Source organism: Pan troglodytes, chromosome 2 (genome assembly GCF_028858775.2).
Source record: "Pan troglodytes isolate AG18354 chromosome 2, NHGRI_mPanTro3-v2.0_pri, whole genome shotgun sequence".
Taxonomy (NCBI): Eukaryota; Metazoa; Chordata; class Mammalia; order Primates; family Hominidae; genus Pan; species Pan troglodytes.
The window spans coordinates 36,555,863-36,576,184 of NC_086015.1; the positions used below are offsets into that span (position 1 = coordinate 36,555,863).

Sequence of the window (20,322 nt, forward strand, 5' to 3'; positions counted from 1 at the left end):
GATTGATCATACAACGAAGTTCAATTGGAATTATGAAAATGAAATTCAATCACAAGTATTTGAAATAACATTTTCTTTCAAAGAAACTATAATTAAGACCACAAAAGCAACATGTTAATATCATTAAATACTTTAAACTATTATTTGTTTGTTAACAAAAAATCATCTAGGAGAACTAATGTGTTAACTCCAAAAAACCTGGAAAACAAAACAGTTGTTCATCCTCAGTGAATATCAGTTGCAGAATCCCTAGGAAGCAAACTAACCTTTGTGCAAACTACTAGTACTGGAATGCCCAAGTTATGTGTAAGTGTATCCGCACCCAGAGGTAAAACTACACTGTCATCTTTGTCTTCTTGTGACGCAGTATTTCTTCTCTGGGGAGAAGCCGGGAAGTCTTCTCCTGGCTCTACATATTCTTGGAAGTCTCTAATCACTGAAAATCAAAGTAAACACAATTTAGAAATTGCTTTATTTCAGCAGGTAACTTTTCTTGCCATAATCTAAAGATAAAATTTACTCGAATTTATACTTAGTCTTGTGTAAGAGAAGAAACAAAAAGGGTTTGAGAAACCTATTTCAAAGAGAATATACAAACACTGGACCCACATTAATAATTAGGAGACAGAATACTACTACTGCATGGGATGGCTCTACAAAGTAGGGTTCTATCTAGACCTGGCTCAATTTATGCAAAATATTTTGGTCAAGTCACAATTAGTTTTGTCTCTCTACCTTCTCTAATTCACAAAGAGCACTGTATGGATAAAAGAAAAATAAATGTGGGAGAAAAAAATCCCATAACTTAAAAGATAGTCTAGATGATTTTCTAATACTAACTTCTTTCACTAAACCCTTCACTCAGGTCTCTCCTTTTTTACCTAGGCTCAATCTTGGGCCATGCTCATTCTGTAACTCTGGTACAACTTAATGAAATACTACCAGTGCTGATCAGTTTTTAGGAGTTATTTGCAAGGTTGTCAAAACTGTCACTAAAAAATATAAAGTAAATGTGAATGTATCAAGAGACTTGAAAATGTATGTTTAGACTCCGTAATTACTCCCCTAGGAATTCTCAAGGGCACAATCAGTGATGCACATACATGGGGATTTCCACGTAACTCTTTTCTTCATGTATAAAAGCAAAACAAATTTGGAAACAAACTGTCTATAGCATAGGATTAAAATAGTATATGAGAAAAAATTATACACAACCATAAGATGTCAAGTTTTCAAAGAATATTTAACGTTGTAGGAAATAGTAACATTAAAAGATACATAAATAAAAGAAGGCCAACGTATGATTCCAGCTTAGAAATAAAAATACTGGGAAAAATACACAAAAGTATTAGTTATTTATTTAGAGACAGGGTCTTGCTCTGTCACCCATGCTGGAGTGCAGCGGTGCAATCATGGCTCACTATAGCCCTGACCCAAGTGATTTTCTGGCTCAACCTCCCGAGTGAGTAGCTACAGGCATGTGCCACCACACCTGGCTAACTTTTTATTTTTGTAGAGATGGGGTCTCACTCTGTTGCCCAGGCTGGTCTCAAACTCTGGGCTCAAGCCATCCTCCCACCTCAGCATCCCAAAGTGTTGGGATAACAGAGGTGAGCCACTGTGACCGGCTATTTTCAATTTTTTTTTTTTTTTTGAGATGGAGGCTCACTGTGTCACCAGGCTGGAATGCAGTGGTGCAGTCTCACTCACTGCAACCCCCGCCTCCTGCATTCAAGTGATTCTCCTGCCTCAGCCTCCCAAGGGGCTGGGACTACAGGCGCCCACCACCACGCCTGGCTAATTTTTGTATTTTTAGAAGAGACGGGGTTTCATCATATCGGCCAGGCTAGTCTTGAATTCCTGACTTGTGATCCACCTGCCTTGGCCTCCCCAAGTGTTGGGATTACAGGCGTGAGCCACTGCGCCCAGCCCTATTTTCAATTTTCAAAAAACAAAGAATGTACATTATTACTTACTTAGAAAAAAAATGTGTGTTTTCTCTTAAAGTAATTATGAGCCAGATCTTTGGATCATGAAGACTGACTCATATGGAGGAAAACTGTTCTGAATTTACATGGGGTCAAGGAATAGGGAATCCCGAACAGCTGGGCACCGTTCCTCTAGAGACACAGGGGTCTGTATGTACCCTTAGCAGCCCTGGTGACTACCACTCTTAAGATCAGAGGCTGTAATCTAATAGTGGCTGTCAAATTTTATCATGCACCAGAATCACTTCAAAGGCTTGTTACATCACAGATTACTGTTTCCACCCTCAAGAGTTTCTAATTCAGTGGTCCAGGATGGGGAGTGAAAAATGTGTACTTTTGATATGTTCCCAGCTATACTGATACTGGTGCTGCTGGTCCAGGGAACCACAGTTCAACAACTACTACTCTAGGATAAATCTAGACTTAGGGAAGAACAATAACAACAAAAACTCCACAGGCAATAGTAAACAGAAAAAAAAAAATTAAAAGCATTTAGACATCTCTTTCAATGATTTACTACATACATTTTAAGTTTTTACTGTTTTCTTACACATAAATTCCAGCAAGCTGTCAATTTTTCTTTAAAAGTTACTGTCAGTGAATAATAACAAAGGAGTTCATCTATGTATTTCCTTTTTTTTTTTTTTTTGTTGAGACGGAGTCTTGCTCTGTCGCCCAGGCTGGAGTGCAGTGGCGCAATCTCAGCTCACTGCAATCTCAGCTCACTGCAATCTCCGCCTCCTGGGTTCAAGCAATTCCCTGCCTCAGCCTCCCAAGTAGCTGGGATTACAGGCACCCGCCACCATGCTGGGCTAATTTTTTTTTTTTTTTTTTTGTATTTTTAGTAGGGACAGGGTTTCACCATCTTGGCCAGGCTGCTTGAACTCCTAACCTCGTGATCCACCTGCTTCAGCCTCCCAAAGCGCTGGGATTACAGGCGTGAGCCACCACGCCTGGCCCACCTATGTATTTTCTTATGCAAAGCACAATATTGGCAAATGAAGAACTCTGAGTGACATTAAAAAATGTTACAGGCAGCCGGACGTGGTGGCTCATGCCTGTAATCCCAGCACTTTGGGAGTCTGAGCAAGGTGGATCGCTTGAGCTCAGGAGTTCAAGACCAGCCTGGGCAACATGGCAAAACCCTATGTCTACAAAAAATAAAAAAAATTAGCCAGGCATGGTGGTACGTGCCTGTACTACTCAGGAGGCTGAGATGGGAGGATGGCTTGAGCTGGGGGAGGCAGAGGTTGCAGTGAGCCAAGATTGTGCCACTGTACTTCAGCCTGGGCAACAGTGTGGGACCTTGACTCAAAAATAAATATAAAAAAAATAAAAAATGTTGCTGGCTTACAACCTGTTAGAAATGACTCATACAATTTTCATAATTCCCATAAAAATCTCCAATTCACATAGGCATGTACAAAATATGTACTTTATAAATCATAAAACCATTTTAATATCTTTGTATGTATACTGTCAACATCTTTCTAGGCACATTTCATTTTGACAAGGTCAGTAAGATTACGAATTAAAAAATGAAACTGCTGAAAATGAGCAGCTGAAGAAAGATTCAATCTTTTCACCCTGCAAAGCTACTTTCCAAAATGAACACACACAGCTTTTTGGCAAGGAGAAAAGGCATCTCTACTAAACAGTTTACCATTGTGTCTTATGTTTCTAATTTGAAACTATATTAAAACCTAGCACATCATCTAAAGAGAATTTTAAAAACAGTAGTTACAGGCTGGGCCGGTGGCTCACGTCTGTAATCCCAGCACTCTGGGAGGCTGAGTGGGGTGGATCATGAGGTCAGGAGTGCGAGACCAGCCTGGCCAATATGGTGAAACCCCGTCTCTACTAAAAATACAAAAATTAGCAGGGCATGGTGGCAGGCGCCCGTAATACCAGCTACTTGAACCCAGGAGGCAGAGGTTGCAGTGAGCCAAGATTGCGCCACTGCACTCCAGCCTGGGTGACAGAACAAGACTCTTGTCTCCAAAAAAAAAAAAAAAAGTACTTACAATATGCTTACTTCATTAAACCTTTTTTATAGTCAAAAATTCCTAATGATTAAAGTCAGCCAAGACATTTTGTATTTGAAACCTACATTACTGTTTCTAGACTACTTACACTTTTGTTCCATTTGTTTCATTTCTTCAGGAGGGATTTTCAGTTTGTCAACATGTTCTCTAACAACACTTGCCCATTTCTGTAAAGAATCCAAAGCAGTCCAAGGCTTTGACATGTCAACAACCAGCATAACTAGAGTATCCTTCAGAGATACGGCATCCAGTGAAAATTTAAGGAGGCCTTTGTGATATAGGTCTCCATCTAAGATCCAAACATTACATCTTGTTTGATCTATAACAGACAAAACAAAGTAACCAAGGCAACAAGATTAAGTCATTTCATCATCCAACTAACAGTACCACTTGGTATTTTAGTGCATCTCCACAGGAGATGTGCTATTGGCTTTGACAAAGTTCAACAATTTAGGCCATCTACCAATTTATTTAAAGGCCGAAAATGACTTAACTGCCAGTAAAGTTCAACTGTTTAGGCCATCTGCTAATTTATCTAAAGGCCTAAAATGACTTAACTGTAGCATCCTCTACTTCATATTTCTTAATCCAAAACCAGAGGATGCATAACTTGTTTATGTTTTTACCATCAGCACATAGAGATATGCATACTCAAGATATCATATACAAAAATGAGAAGGCAAGTGATCTACAGAAGAAAAAATAGCTGATAGATAAAAAAGCTGAGTAGATAATATTTTTATCAGAAAATTAGAAAGTGAAATGGGAGTCAACAAAACAATCACTATCTGAGGGAAGATGAACTGAAAAACTGAGATTCTTCAAGTACGGCAGGAAAGAAGTATCTGCACACCAGGATACCTTAAGATGCTTAAAAGTATCATATATGAATCCCAATCCCAAATTAATAAAAGTATGGCTAAACATAGCTATTTCTTGACCAGCATGACATCACAGAACTTCTAGTAAAAAATTACACACTAAAAAAAATCAAAGACTAATGTGAATGGCAGTGCACCTCAAAATAGACTTCAGAAATTTATGTTACAAATGACACTCACCATCCCTGTCTTCATCATGCACATTTAAGTACAAATATTCCAATCCTCTTCCTTTCTTATACTCCTCTATTCCCTGAATTTTTCTTATTAAGCTTGTTTTTCCAGCTCCATCTTCACCTAGATATGTAAAAAAAGGATAAATCTTATAAATTTTAACACCGATTATTTAAGGATGCTTTCTAGTACCAAGTGAAAAACCCAACTGGAACTAGCTTCAACCAAAAAGGCAATTTGATGAAATATAATGGAGCAGCTACAGTATCAAAGATGCAGACTTGGCTGGGCATGGTGGCTCACACCTGTAATCCCAGCACTTTGGGAGGCCGAGGCAGGCAGATCACTTGAGGTCAGGAGTTTGAGACCAGCCTGGCCAACATGGTGAAACCCCGTCTCTACTAAAAGTAGAAAAATTAGTCAGGCGTGGTGGTGCATGCCTGTAATCCCAGCTGCTCAGGAGGCTGAGGCAGAAGAATCTCTTGGACCTGGGAGGCGGAGGTTGCAGTGAGCCAAGATTGTGCCACTGTACTCCAGGCTGGGTAACAAAGCAAGACTCTGTCTGAAGAAAAAAAAAAGATAAAAAAGATGCAGACTCCATCATGACCAGGATTCTCTCTCCCAGTCTTGTTAAATCTTGTCCTATCCTATTGCAAATGACTTCCTCTATGGATAATTTTCAGGAGATGAGAAGGTAAAGTGAAACACCTTAGGTTTCAGGAATTTCCACTCTCATGTCATCCCAGTTTAATCTACAAGGAATAAAAGACTCTTACTCTTAGCTTTCAATCTGAAGAACCTCAGGTAAAGACTCTTAATTGGCCCAGTTTGAGTTATATGTCCACCTAAGGGCCAATCAAGGGGGAAGGATGGCACATCAATCAGTTCCCTGTACATCAGGACAGGGAACTGTGACCTTTAGCAGAACCATGAAGCCATAATAAATACGTAGCAGGAGAGATGGTGAGAAAATGGGGATAACAAGTTGGGCAAGAAAAAGTGTAGGGGGGATGTACAACAGACAAAAATTAAAAATAGACTTAAAAGTATTAATGACAGAAAATCACGTGATTTAAATTTGACACAAGTATTTTTTAAAAAGGTTTAAAACTAGCCTAACTAGGCCAGGCGCGGTGGCTCACGCCTGTAATCCTAGCACTTTGAGAGGCCAAGGCAGGGGGATCCCGAGGTCAGGAGTTCAGACCAGCCTGGCCAGCATGGTGAAACCCCATCTCTACTAAAAATACAAAAAATTAGCCGGGCACAGTGGCGCACATCTGTAATCCCAGCTACTCGGGAGGCTGAGGCAGGAGAACTGCTTGAATCCGGGAGGTAGAGGTTGCAGTGAGCCAAGATCGCGCCACTGCACTCCAGCCTGGGCAACAGAGTGAGGCTCTGTCTCAAAACAAAACAAAACAAAACTAGGCTAGCTGTTCAATGTTTTGGTGAGGGCTTTTTAATATTGTGAGTATTTAAATGCTACTTACATGTTACTGTTCATGGACTTACTAGAATCATAGTAATAGTATTTATAGATATAAAACTGGAGTTGCTTGAATCTAAGGACTTATTCCTGAAGATCTATGAGTTCTCTAAGAATTTAAAAATTGTCTTCATTTCCATGTTAAGCTAAAAAAAAAAATATGTCTTAAGTCTTTATATCTGAATGCTGCCACAAGATTGCAGTGCCCACCTCTGCAATGGTGTTTATAATCCTACTGGGGCCAAGGTGAAGCCAAGTGATGCAGACAGAACAGAAAAGAAAGTCAACACACAGGCACGCCAAATTCAAAGTATCCCAGAGCAGTCAATTCCATATTCAACTGCACCAGGCAGACTGGTTCTTTTTATGAAACATTTTCTAATACTTCACAGCAATAAGTGTAACCTTAAATAGGTAATAAAAAAGGTGACAGTAAGAAATCCAAAGGAAGTAAATACGTTAAAGAGATATCTGTACTCCCATGTTCATTGCGGCATTATTCACAATAGCCAAGATATGGTATCAACCTAATTGTCCATCAACTCCATCAACAAATGAATAGATAAGGAAAATCTGGTACGTGTATGTGTGTATATGTACATATGTACATAATAGTATTGCATTGTGGGTATGTGTATGTATAATATATATGTGTGTGTATATGTTACATGTATACACATACACACACATATATATTATACACACACATACTCGCAATGCAATACTATTTAGCCTCAAAGAAGGAAGGAATTTCCATCATATGCAACAATATGAATGAACCTGGAAGGTTCATCATTATGTTAAATCAGGGGTCCCCAACCCACCGGGCTGTGGACCGGTACCAGTCTATGGCCTGTCAGGAACGAGGCCACACAGCAGGAGGTGAGGCGACAGCATTACCGCTGAGCTCCACCTCCCGTCAGATCAGCAGTGCCGGCATTAGATTCTCATAGGAGCCCAAACCCTAATGTGAACTGCGCACGCCTGGGGATCAAGGCTGCATGCTCCTTAGGAGAATCTAACTAATGCCTGATGATCTGAGGTGAAAGAGTTTCATCCTGAAACGTCCCCACCCAGTCCATGGAAAAACTGTCTTCCATGAAGTTGGTTTCTGGTGCCCAAAAAGACTGGGGACTGCTGTGTTAAATAAAACAAGCCAGGCACCGAAAAGCAAACGCTCCATGATCTCACTCATACATGCAACCTTAAAAAGTTGATCTTACAGAAGTTGAGAACACAACAGTAGTTACCGGGGGACTGGGGCCATGGTAGGGAAGGCAACTGGGGAGAGAGATGTTGGTCAAAGGTTACAGAATTTCAGTTAGACAGGAGGAATACCTTCAAGAGACCTATTGTACAACTTGGTGACTACAGTTATTAACAATATGCTGTACTGAAAAATGCCAAGAGATTAAAGTGTTCTCACAACAATGACAACTATGTGAGGTAATACATATGTTAATTAGCTTGATTTAGCCATTCCATAATGCATATATATATTCTAAAACTTCATGTACTGTAAATATATACAATTTTACCTAATTTAAAAAAAGAATTTGACATTAAATTTGTATTTTTCAGTACTATTTTTACAATGTACCATTAAACTGGCCCATCAAAAAAAGACATTAGGTTTAAAAACAGTAATATCTATGATGACAATGATTCCCATAATGATCATGTTTAAAATGCTTAAAATGGAAATAACCAGTAAAAAATAAAATATAAAAATATTTCTTTTTATTACTAAACCCAACACTGGCATTTAATTTCAGCAAAACATCAGTTGTTATATTGATGTTCCTAATTTGAATTTTACCAAGTTCTATAGTTTCTATGGCATTTAATTTATAAGTACTTATAAATCAGTATAGTTTCTATGGCATTTAATTTATAAGTACATTTAATTTATAATTTTGGGGTTTGGAGTTATTTGGGAACTATAAGCCAAAAAAAATAAGTATATCTAGTTGCCTCAGCAGACACAAGCATTAGACTTTATATAATAAAAATAATTTAAGTCACCATGTGAAGAGATCTATGAATATCTTCCTTTAAAAGGAGCCTGAATCTGTTCTAGAACTAGGAAAAGAATCAAGATTTCTTAAGGTTTTTACTCTTATGACAGGCTACTTTCCTGAAAGAAATCCTCTAAGTTACAATGATATCAACTTGATTTGGATTATCCCACAAAAACAATGTTTTGCACTGTAAGTAAAAACCTAGTGCCCAGCCTTATAACAGAAGCTTACTGAACAACACAATGTTCAATAAGTATTTTGTAAAGCATACACAGATCCATAAAAATAAGCAGTAATTAGTTAAGTAAAACTACATATAATATGACCCAGGATTTATCTTATTTCTTTAATTCCCATTTTAAATGTTAGAAAATGAAAAGACACTACCTTGATTGAGCCATCCCACAATGTACACACATTTCAAAACATATTGTACACAATATACACAATTTTTGTCAGTTTTAAAAAAGTGAAAAGACACCTTCATAAGGGTAAAAACTTCAGATGAGTTTATTTCAACTTATTTCTTAAAATATTAATATTTCAACTTACTTAAATATAAAGGCTTCCAAATAAAAAATACGTAGCTGCAGAAAATCTCATGCATAAGCAAAAGAATAGAAATCATATTATCTAGAAATAATCATTGATAATTTGGTTATCTCTGATGGCGATATTATGAGTAATTTTTTCAATAACAAGCTTGTGTCTTCCTTTTAGTTTAACTAATCTCTAAAGGTTTAAGTTAGTAGATTCAGAACAGATTTTGAGCCTGAATTCATGACATCAAAAATACTATTGGCCGGGCACAGTGGCTCACGCCTGTAATCACAGCACTTTGGGAGGCCAAGGCGGGTGGATCACCTTAAGTCGGGAGTTAGAGGCCAGCCTGACCAACGTGGAGAAACCCCGTCTCTACTAAAAATACAAAATTAGCCAGGTGTGGTGGTGCATGACTATAATCCCAGTTACTCGGGAGGCTGAGGCAGGAGAATTGCTTGAACCCGGGAGGCGGAAGTTGCAGTGAGCTGAGATTGCGCCATTGCACTCCAGCCTAGGCAGCAAGAGCGAAACTCCGTCTCAAAACAAACAAACAAACAAACAAAACTGTCAATCTAACTATATAGGCTCCGATTTTAATTTCTTGCAGCCATCACTACAGCATGGTTGTTTCCTTTTTCTAAAGACTGAACAGGGTTCTCCTCCACTTATCATAACATCAGAGTTTATTCCTCTCTGTGAATGTTGTCAATCATTCGTTTCACTGGACGAATTAATAATTTTCTAACTATTAGAACTATCAGAATCACCTGCAGGATTTGTTATAAGGTATCAGAATCACCTGAGAAGTTTGTTAAAACACAGATTACTGGGACCCACCCCCTTAGTTTCTAATCCAGTAAATATTGAGTGGGGCCTAAGAATCTGCATTTCTAACAAGTTTCCAGAGATGCTGATACTGCTGGTACAGAAGCCACATTGAAAACCACTCCATGGCTGGATGTGGTGGCTCATGCCTGCAAACCCAGAACTTTGGGAGCCGAGGCAGGAGGATCACTTGAGCCCAGGAGTTCAAGAGCCTGGGTGATCAAGTGAGATCCCATCTCTATTTATAGTTTTTAAATTTGTAAAAAAAATTTTAACAGCAAATTAAAAAAAAAAAAAAAAGAAAACCACTGCATTAAACATTTATTAAACGAAGCCAAACACTAAGAATATGAAGATCCTTATATCAAAATTGTTGTCCTCTAAGAGCTCATAAATTGGAAGGGGATAACAAATACGAAACAGTTTCAAGATATTGTCATTACAACTACACCAGAGATATGCAACAAATCAGGAAGTCAGCCCAGAGGGAAGAGCCTGGTTTTACTTGGAAGTCAGAAGTCTTTGCAGAAAAGGTAACACTTTAGTCAAATCTTGTACAGTTAATGAACCATGGAGAGTCTGTCATTCCAGGAAGTAAGAACACATGAAAAAAGCACATACAGAGACCCAGAAGCAAAGAAGCGTCCTTCTAGGAAGGACAAATAATTTGAATGCATGCAATTTAGGATGTGAAGGGGAAAGGAAGCAAAAGGTGAAAACAAACAGTGGAGGCCAGATCATGAAAGGCATCTTATGCCAAGCTGAGAAGGTCAGACTATTCTGAAGATGAGGAACCACTGGCACAGTTTAGGTACTTTAGAAAGAGTGCTATGGAAAAGTGTGGAAGAATGACTGACAAGAGTAAGTTTAGGAGTAAAGAGACAAGACAATAGACTATTAATGGAGTCCTAGCAAAAAATGAGGTAGTTCTGAACTAAAGTATGGAGGCAGAGACAACTATACTCAAAGGCTGATTTGGTTGGGAGTTGGCAGAGAGAAGAGGCAGACAGAGAAGTCAGAGAAGACTGCCTGGCTATAACTTCAGAAACACCATCCTCTTTACCAGCTGCCTCTGAAGTGTTTGGTCCTAAGTCTTTTTTGCAGACTGCTCTTCTATCCCTACCCAACATTTGTTACCTAGGGTTCCTTCCTCAGTCCTCTGCTCTTCTCACTCTATATGTAATTCCCAGAGACTGCAAATCCACGACTTCAATTCCACCTAAAATCTGGTGACCCATAGACTTCCTTCAAGGCTCAGCTTCTCCCAAACTACTTACTAGTCATTACTACTGGATGTCCCATGAATACCTCACATTTCAATATGCACAAAGCATTATCATCATCTTGCCACTTCCCCCAAAACACTGACTTACATAATTAATATAAGATTCCAACCTCAAGGCCTTTATATCCACTATTCCCTCTACCTAGAACAAAGTTCCTTCAGATATCTGCATGTTGCCTAACCTCCTTTTTGCCTTCCCTTAAATATTACCTCCTCAGGTAGGCCTCCCTGACCACCTCATTCATTCATTCCTTCTTACAAACAAGTATTTACTATTCATTCATTCATTCATTTTAAAGACAGGTCTCACTCTGTTATCTTTCTTCATTCATTCACTCATTTTTAAAACAGGGTCTTCCTATGTTGTCCAGGATGGTCTCGAACTCCTGGCCTCAAGCATTCCTTCCGCTTAGTCTCCCAAGCACTGGGATTACAAGCATGAGTCACTGAGACCCCCACCTTTTCTTCCCCCATCTCATTTAGAATTACAACCTCCCAACATTCTTTATTTTTTTTTCCACTGAACATACTAAGATACTATGTATTTTACTTAGTCTCCTCCAAACTCAAAAGCAAACTCCAGAAAAATAGGCATTTCTATTTTGTTCACTGCTGCATCCCTAGTACCTAAAAAGCACATGTGACAAACGTGCCTATTATGTCTGCTCCTTTCACAGCAAAATGTATACTTTTGCTGTTGTTGTTGTTGTTGAGACGGAGTCTCCCTCTTTAGCCAGGCTGGAGTGCAGGGGTGCGATCTTGGCTCACTGCAACCTCCACCTCCCAGGTTCAAGTAATTCTCCTGCCTCAGCCTCCCGAGTAGCTGGGACTACAGGCACACGCCACCACGCCCAGCTAATTTTTTTATTTTTAGTAGAGAAGGAGTTTCACCATGTTGGCCAGGATCTCTTGACCTCGTGATCTGCCTGCCTCGGCCTCCCAAAGTGCTGGGATTACAGGCGTGAGCCACCACACCCGGCCTAAAATGTATACTTCTAAGCCTCCTACAGAGCAGCCACTGACACATCTTGTCTCAAACAACAAAAAGCTATCGGCGGGGCATGGACCTCAGCATTTTGGAAGGCCAAGGCAAGAGGATCACTTGAACCCAGGAGTTGAAGGCCAGTCTGGTCAAGATAGGGAGATCCTCTATCTACAAAAAAATAGAAAAATTGGCCAGGTGTGGTGGTGCACACCTGTGGTCCCAGCTACTCAGGAGGCTGAGGTGGGAGGACAGCTCAGGCATGGGAGAATCAAGGCTGCAGTAAGCTGTGATCATGCCACTGCACTCCAGCCCGGGAAGCAGAGTGAGACACTATCCCAAAAACAAAAACAAAAAACCCAAACCAAACCATAAAAAAGTGCTATCAATTCAGTTGCAGCCAAAAATTGATCCATGTTTCACAAATCCCTAAATGCAGGATACAAATTTCGTCCCCTTACCTACTTTGAGAGTATTTTAAAACTATATTGTATATTAATGAGTTTGAAATGCAAAGGCCTAAAAAACTAGGACACAAAAAGGATGAAGTCAACATGTTTCCATACAATAAATATTAAAGACTAGAATTATGTCCCTTCGCCCATACCTTAGTCAAATGGAGCCACTAGTGGTTCCCACTTCCCTCTCTACAGAAGCAGCAAGCAGCATACAGCAGTGAACACTTACAGAGTGCCTACCTGCAAGAGTATCCTGCCAACTGTAACTAACACAACAACTCTGAGGGGCGTGATTATCTCCCATTTGGCAGGTAGGATGCTGAGGCTCAGTTAAGTACCTTATCCAAGTTCACACAGGTAGGAAATGACAGAGCCAGGTCTGGATTCATAGGAATTTAATGCCAAGGCACATTATTCCTAATACTCAACAGTGCTGGTGTCTTTAGAGACCATTAAAGCAAGACTGTTTGAGAGCCATGGTGGCTCAGGGCTGCTGTCCTGGTGCACAAGGAGGCGAGGCTAGGCATTTGAGGCCAGCCTGGGCAACACAGAAACCTCTAATCTATGTAACAACAACAACAACAAAAAGACTGTTTATTATTTTTTGTATTATGACTCTCTGAAGAAAAAAGTTATCTCCACTTCCAAGAATCTCTACTATTTTCAGAAGAGAAAGAAAATGAATGCACTCTTCTTTGTGGACTTCCTCTGAGTGACAGGTGGATATGTTCCTAGTCTTGTGAATCTAACTTGAAGTACCAGAAATTTGTTTTACTATGCTGGTAATTTTTTCTCTGCTAGAATTTTAAATGATGACAGCTATTCCTCTTAACATTCAGTACTTTGTAGATGTGTTTTAAGTAAACTTTACAACATAAAATTTGAAAAAGGAAAGAGCATATGGTCAAATAAATGTAGTATGTTAAACATAGTAGTTTCAGATTATTTCCCCACCCTGTGATTTCAAAATTTCTCACTTCTTGTAACAAGTTAGAAATGGTCACACTGAGAATAAATAACATTTCATAAACACAGCATTTTGGGGCTACAAGGAACTGTAATAAATCCCCTCTTCTTACAAATGGGGAAACTGAGGCCAAGGCTACAGTCACAAAGATTGGTGGTAGCATAGAATAATCCATGCCTCCCAAGAGAATCCAAGTCAACCTCTGCAAGGGTACAACTCCCTTTAGCTCTTAAGGTAAACAGAATAAGGAAAAAACAAAAACTTATTCCCAAGAATATTCTGACCACCTCACACAGTGCTTTGGCAGGAAGAAGGTTCTTAAAATGTTTCAGGAAGCATTTTATTTATTGAAACAAAATCTTTCTGGGAGCAAAATTTCTATCAACCACTCTTCCTCCTCTCTCATTTATCAACTTTAATAACATCTGGTAATTTAAATTTTTGAATTTTTTTTTTTTTTTTGAGACAGACTCTCACTTTGTCACCCAGGATGGAGTGCAATGGCGCAATCTTGGCTCACTGCAACCTCCGCATCCCGGGTTAAAGCGATTCTCCTGCCTCAGACTCTCGAGTAGCTGGGACTACAGGCGCATGCCACCATGCCCGGCTAGTTTTTGTGTTTTAGTAGAGATGGGGTTTCACCATGTTGCCCAGGCTAGTCTCGAACTCCTGGCCTCAAGTGATCTGCCCGCCTCAGCCTCCCAAAGTGCTGCAATTATGGCATGAGCCACCTCATCAGACCCTGGTAATTGAAAATTGAACATTCATATTTTATAAACATTTTAAGCCCATTTCTTCTTTTCATACATCTTAAGCTTCAATTCAAAATCCTCTTAAGACCCCTCAGGGGATTATGCAGCTTTCACTTTCTTTACACCTAAATGCAGTCTGACATGATGTGTCTTGATGGCAAATGCAACATCTGAAAACAGATCTGTTTCATAAAAGGTCTGAAAAGCTAATGAAAACAAAGGTTCTGTAAACAAAATCCCACTTTTTATCTCCTATTTTCCAGGAATCTGATCTGAGGTATCTGCAAAGATGCAGTCTTGTTCTAGGGTTATACACATCTTCCAATCATATTGTTTGTTAAACTGTTTTTCTCTTTTCATGTCTTTAGGCACAAAACTTAACATTTGGCCTCCTCCCAGTTCTCTTCTCCTCACTCTATTAACACACCACTTATAAGTGAGCATTCACTAAGTATATACCACCCCCCAATCCATTCCCATCCTGCAGCTGAGTGATCTTCCTGAACCGATCTCATTATGCTACTCTCTCTCTTAAGACCCTTCATCAGGGCATTCTAGTTAATGATACACTTGCTTAAGTATTTAGAGGAAAAGTGTACTGATATCTGCAACTTACACTGAAATGCATTTTTTAAAAATGGGTAAGAGAGCAGGACACATGTGATAAAGCAAATGTAATTAAATGTTAATGGTAGAATCTAGGTTGAGATATATGCGTATTAACTGTAAAATCCCTTCAACTTTTCTGTATGTTTGGAATTTTCGTAAGATGTGAGAAAAAAAACCCGTCAGGGTCTTCCTGCTGTTCTTACAGGTAAAGGGCAAAATGTAAAGGTCAACATTCTTACAAAAGCTCCCTTACCTTTCCTGCCCATCTCTCACCATGTCCCCCACCAACATACTAGGCTCTAGACACACAATTTCTTTCAGGAACTTCTAGTCAGAGGCCTCGTTCTCTCCCAACTCTACACCTTCACATATGCCATCACTTCTCTCTGGAACACTCTTCCCTTCCCCTCACCTGGGAGAACGCTATCTTCTTCTGGTCTCTAGGAAGCTTTCTTTGACTCCACATGTTTGGTTAAGTGCCCTCTTTGTGCTCTCAATAGCACACTGCAGACTGAATAGCACACTGTACTGCAGAGGGTCATCTTAGACGTGTGTTTCTTCCAGCAGTCTATAAGTGTGTCAGGTATGTCCCCCGCATTCAACGAATACTCTTCAGGCAGGTTCTCCTAACAGTCAGCAAGACATAAAGTCTTTGCTTTTAAGGAGACTGCTTGCTTACCAAATAGAGAAACCATGTCCTATGTACAGATCTTTCACCAACCTTCATATTCTTTTTGTTGCTTTGTGGGTTTCCTTCTTGTTTCTCTGTTTTGTTTTGAGACAAGGTCTCATTCTGTCACCCAAGCTGGGGTACAGTGCACAATTATGGCTCACTGCAGCCTCAACCTCCTGGGCTCAAGCAATCCCCCCACCTCAGCTTAAGTAATCGGGACTACAGGGGTGTGCCACCATGCCTGGCTAATTTTTTAATTTTTTGTAGAGATGGGGTCTCCCTATGTTAACCAGGCTGGTCTTGAACTCAAGCAATCCTCCCACTTCAGTCTCCTAAAATGTTATGATAACAGTCATGAGCCAGGACATCTGGCCCAAACTTCGCTATTTCTTGATTCCAACCACAATCTCTATTTTCATAATATACTTCATCTGTAACTGCTTGTCCTGGCCATTTACCACAATCTATTAAAATCCTTCATTACTCATATATATAAAACTCAAATGTCCACCTCTCATCAATAACAGATCAATTAATAGTGTAAGCTCATAATACATTCCTCCTTCACTAAACTTAGGAAAACTTTTTCTAGCCATTGGACCAAGGGTTGGTCCTTAGTTGCCTTGCCACAACCAAGCTGGACAGTGTTTGAAGATACTAAAAACTCCATCATGAACCCTCTTCTCTTTATTCACCTATACAATTAGAAGGATAAAAAATGTTAAAGTTTAGGATGCCTGTCCTTTGACACTGATACGTTTAAAAATCATGGTTTGCTGGGCACAGTGGCTTAGGCCTGTAATCCCAACACTCTGGGAGGCTGAGGTGGGTGGATCACCTGAGGTCAGGAGTTTGAGACCAGCCTGGCCAACATGGCGAAACCCTATCTCTACTAAAAATACAAAAAAAAAATTAGCCAGGCATGGTGGCGGGCACTTTGTAATCCCAGCTACTCGGGAGGCTGAGGCAGGAGAAACACTTGAATCTAGGAGGCGGAGCCTGCAGTGAGTCGAGATCACACCACTGCACTCCAGCCTGGGCAACGAGAGCAAGACTCCGTCTCAAAAAAAGTAAATAAATAAAAATAAAATAAAAAAATAAATAAATAGAAGTAAAAATAAAAATAATGCTTAATGGCAAACAATTTTAAAAATTAAGTCACTAAATTATAAGTTATTGTTTGGAAAACACAACACACCTAATAGTTCCAGTAAAATAAAATAATTTACTTTATTCTACACAATTAATATACCTTTAAAGTGGCAAGTACAGAAAAGGGGTTTCAAACGATACTTGAAATAATCCAGCTACCTATCTTCAGTTCCTTGGCCTTCAGCTGGCAGTGAAACAGACACATCAGCTTTAAGACTGGCAGCCAAATAGTTAACGATCTGTAAACATACAATTAGGCAAGTAGAGAGTTCCTGTTCAAACAGACTGGATGAAAGCCCTTCCATAAAGAACCCTTTAGGTGATGATGCTAAAATTATTTTCTGAATATTTTATCTAAATTTGCATGTTTATATACTAAGTTTTCTTAAAGAGGGCATATTTAAAAAAACAAATCATTTCATTACAGCCTGAGCAACATGGCAAAACCCCATCTCTACAAAAAAATACAAAAATTAGGCGGGCATGGTGGCACACACCTGTAGCCCCAGCTACTCAGGAGGCTGAGGTGGGAGATCACCTGAGCCCAGGAGGCTGAGGCTGTAGTGAGCTGTGATTGCACCACTGCTCTCCAGCCTGGGCAACAGAGCAAGACCCTGTCTCAAACAGCAACAACAATTTCATAAAAGCAATACTATTAATTTTCATGTCTACATGCAGGTGCTAGAAAACTTCTTCTGTAAAGGACTAGACAGCAAATATTTTAAGCTTCTCAGGCCACATAGGTCTCTGTCACACATTTTTTGTTTTATTCCCCCAACTCTTTAAAAATGAAAAAAAAAAAAAAAAAGAAAATCTCAAATTCCACACACGGTCACCAAAACAGTACAGGGTGATACTGCTTTATCTCCCTGATAGATCTCTAACTCAACAATAGAATGTAATCTCCATCAACTTCATAATAACAATTAACAGGGGGCCGGGAGTGGTGGCTCACGCCTGTAATCCCAGCACTTTGGGAGGCCGAGGCGGGCCGATCATCTGAGGTTGGGAGTTCGAGACCAGCCTGACCAACATGGAGAAATCCCGTCTCTACTAAAAATACAAAATTAGCCGGGTGTGGTGGTGCATGCCTGTAATCCCAGCTACTCAGGAAGGCTGAGGCAGGAGAATCCCTTGAACCCAGGAGGCAGAGGCTGTGGTAAGCCAAGATCGCACCATTGCACTCTAGCCTGGGCAACAAGAGCAAAACTCCATCTCAAAAAAAAAATAATAATAATAACAATTAACAGATTAGAACTGTGAAGACTTAGAAATGTGATTTCTAACTGCAACACTGTCATTATTGATTGTGTAAACCTGTCAAATAATTCCATTTGTTCCCCAACTTCTAAATTGAGGAGAGTAAGATCAGACCATCTCTATAGTGATGGATTTAAAATGCTTTACTATTATCATCCATTACTACTACTTTTTTTTTTTTTTTTTTTAAAGACAGGGTCTATGGTGCCCAGGCTAGTCTTGAACTTCTGGGCTCCAGCAATCCTCCCACCTGAATTTCCCGAGTAACTTGCACTACAGGTGTGTGCCACTGTGCCCAGCTTCATCCATTACTTCTTGATCAGTAATACACTAGAAATAAAACTCATATATATATAGTTTTTTTGTGTGTGTGTGAGACAGGGCAACTCTGTTGCCCAGGCTGGAGTGCAGTGGCAAGATCTCAGCTCACTGCAGCCTCGATCTCCTAGGCTCAAGTGATCCTCCCACTTCAGCCTCCTGAGTAGCTGACACTACAGGTGCATCCACCATGCCTGGTTGATTTTTGTATTTTTTGTAGACCAAGATTTCACCATGCTGCCCAGGATGGTCTCAAAGTCCTGAGTTAAAGCGATCTGCCCACCCTGGCCTCCCAAAATGCTGAGATTATAGGCGTGTGCCACCATGCCCAGCCCAACTCCTTTGTAACTTATACAGCAGTTTAAAAAATATAACAATAAAAACAGGAATTGTGAAAAATGAGTAGTCAAAGCAAAACAATTAAGAACACATAATACTTTAATGATAATAGCTATCTTGAACACTTCCCAAGTACGCATGCCACTGTTTGACACGGTCCCCAGCATCAGGAACATCAGGAGACAGGGAATTCTAATGTGCTATATCCCTTCCTTATCCAATTGAGATATCAACATTGTAAAGCTGACATTTTTGATTTGGACTTATGTAACATAAATTATCCTATTTTATCTGAAAGCTCTGGTGACAAGAGCCATGAGGGGTCTTCACTGAACTACCTGTGGCGTACATCTTCTGCATGGCCTTCCACAGGTTATCTGGAGGACCCATGTAGGGTGAGGGACTTTAGGTGTGCTCCCCATCTCCTAGAGGGCATCTTCCTCCCTCACATTGGTAGGTAAGAGTAGGGAGAGACTATTAACAAAATGCAGGACACAAAGTGACTGTAAGTAAAAATTTATGCATGCCTATTCATGACTACATCCCTCCAACATGTCAAGGGGTGCCTGTAGAGCGAAAAGACAAACCCAATTTTGAATTCCAGCTGAAGGCCAGGCGTGGTGGCTCACAGCTGTAATCCCAAAACTTATGGAGGCTGAGGCAGGCGGATCAACTGAGGTCAGGAGTTCAAGACCAGCCTGCCCAACAATGTGAAACCCCATCTCTACTAAAAATACAAAAATTAGCCAAGCCTGGTGGCACGCCTGTAGTCCCAGCTGCTCCGGAGGCTGAGGCAGGAGAATCACTTGAACCAGGGAGACGGAGGTTGCAGTGAGCCGAGATCGTGCCACTGCACTCCAGCCTGGGCAACAGAGTAAGACTCCGTCTCAAAAAATAAATAAATAAAATGAATTCCAGCTCAGTTGTGTAACCTAGGGCTTAAAACCCTTTCCTGTAAAATAGTAAACATGCTACATAATACGGCACCTAGCAGAACACCCAACACAAGTAACAGACACAATACATGATAGTTCCCAGCCCTGCAGCTGGCCAAAGCCCTACCTTTGGACTGATCACTCAGCAATTCACATTACATTAAAAAAAAACAGAACTTATCCTTAATCATTTTCCTTACTCCCACGGGCTGTCTAGATATGAATTAAAAATAACATTTAGTTGGCCGGGCACAGTGGCTCATGCCTGTAATCCCAGCACTTTGGGAGGATGAGGCGGGCAGATCACCTAAGGTCGGGAGTTCAAGACCAGCCTGACCAACATGGAGAAACCCCCGTCTACTAAAAATACAAAATTAGCCAGGCGTGGTGGCTCATGCCTGTAATCCCAGCTACTCAGGAGGCTGAGGCAGGATAATCGCTTGAACAAGGGAGGTGGAGGTTGCAGTGAGCCAAGATTGCACCACTGCACTCCAGCCTGGGCAACAAGAGCAAAACTCCGTCTCAAAAAAAAAAAAAAAAAAAAAAAAAAAAAAAAAAAACACCAAAGAAAACATTTAGTTTAATCCAATAAATATCTACCAAGATCAGTAAATGCTAAGCACAGTGGTTGA

At 40.1% G+C, this 20,322-nt stretch overlaps 1 protein-coding gene across 2 annotated transcripts in view; it reads right to left on the minus strand.

Annotated features, from left to right (window-relative positions):
• The window catches only part of DYNC1LI1 (dynein cytoplasmic 1 light intermediate chain 1), a 44,775-nt gene that overhangs the window by 14,679 nt on the left and 9,774 nt on the right, over positions 1 to 20,322 (minus strand). For both annotated transcript variants that reach the window (XM_009444827.4, NM_001280462.1), the window contains 3 exon segments: positions 5,095 to 5,211; positions 4,122 to 4,352; positions 267 to 436 (listed from right to left, as the gene is read on the minus strand). In XM_009444827.4, coding sequence (XP_009443102.1) covers positions 267 to 436; positions 4,122 to 4,352; positions 5,095 to 5,211 — 518 coding nt within the window.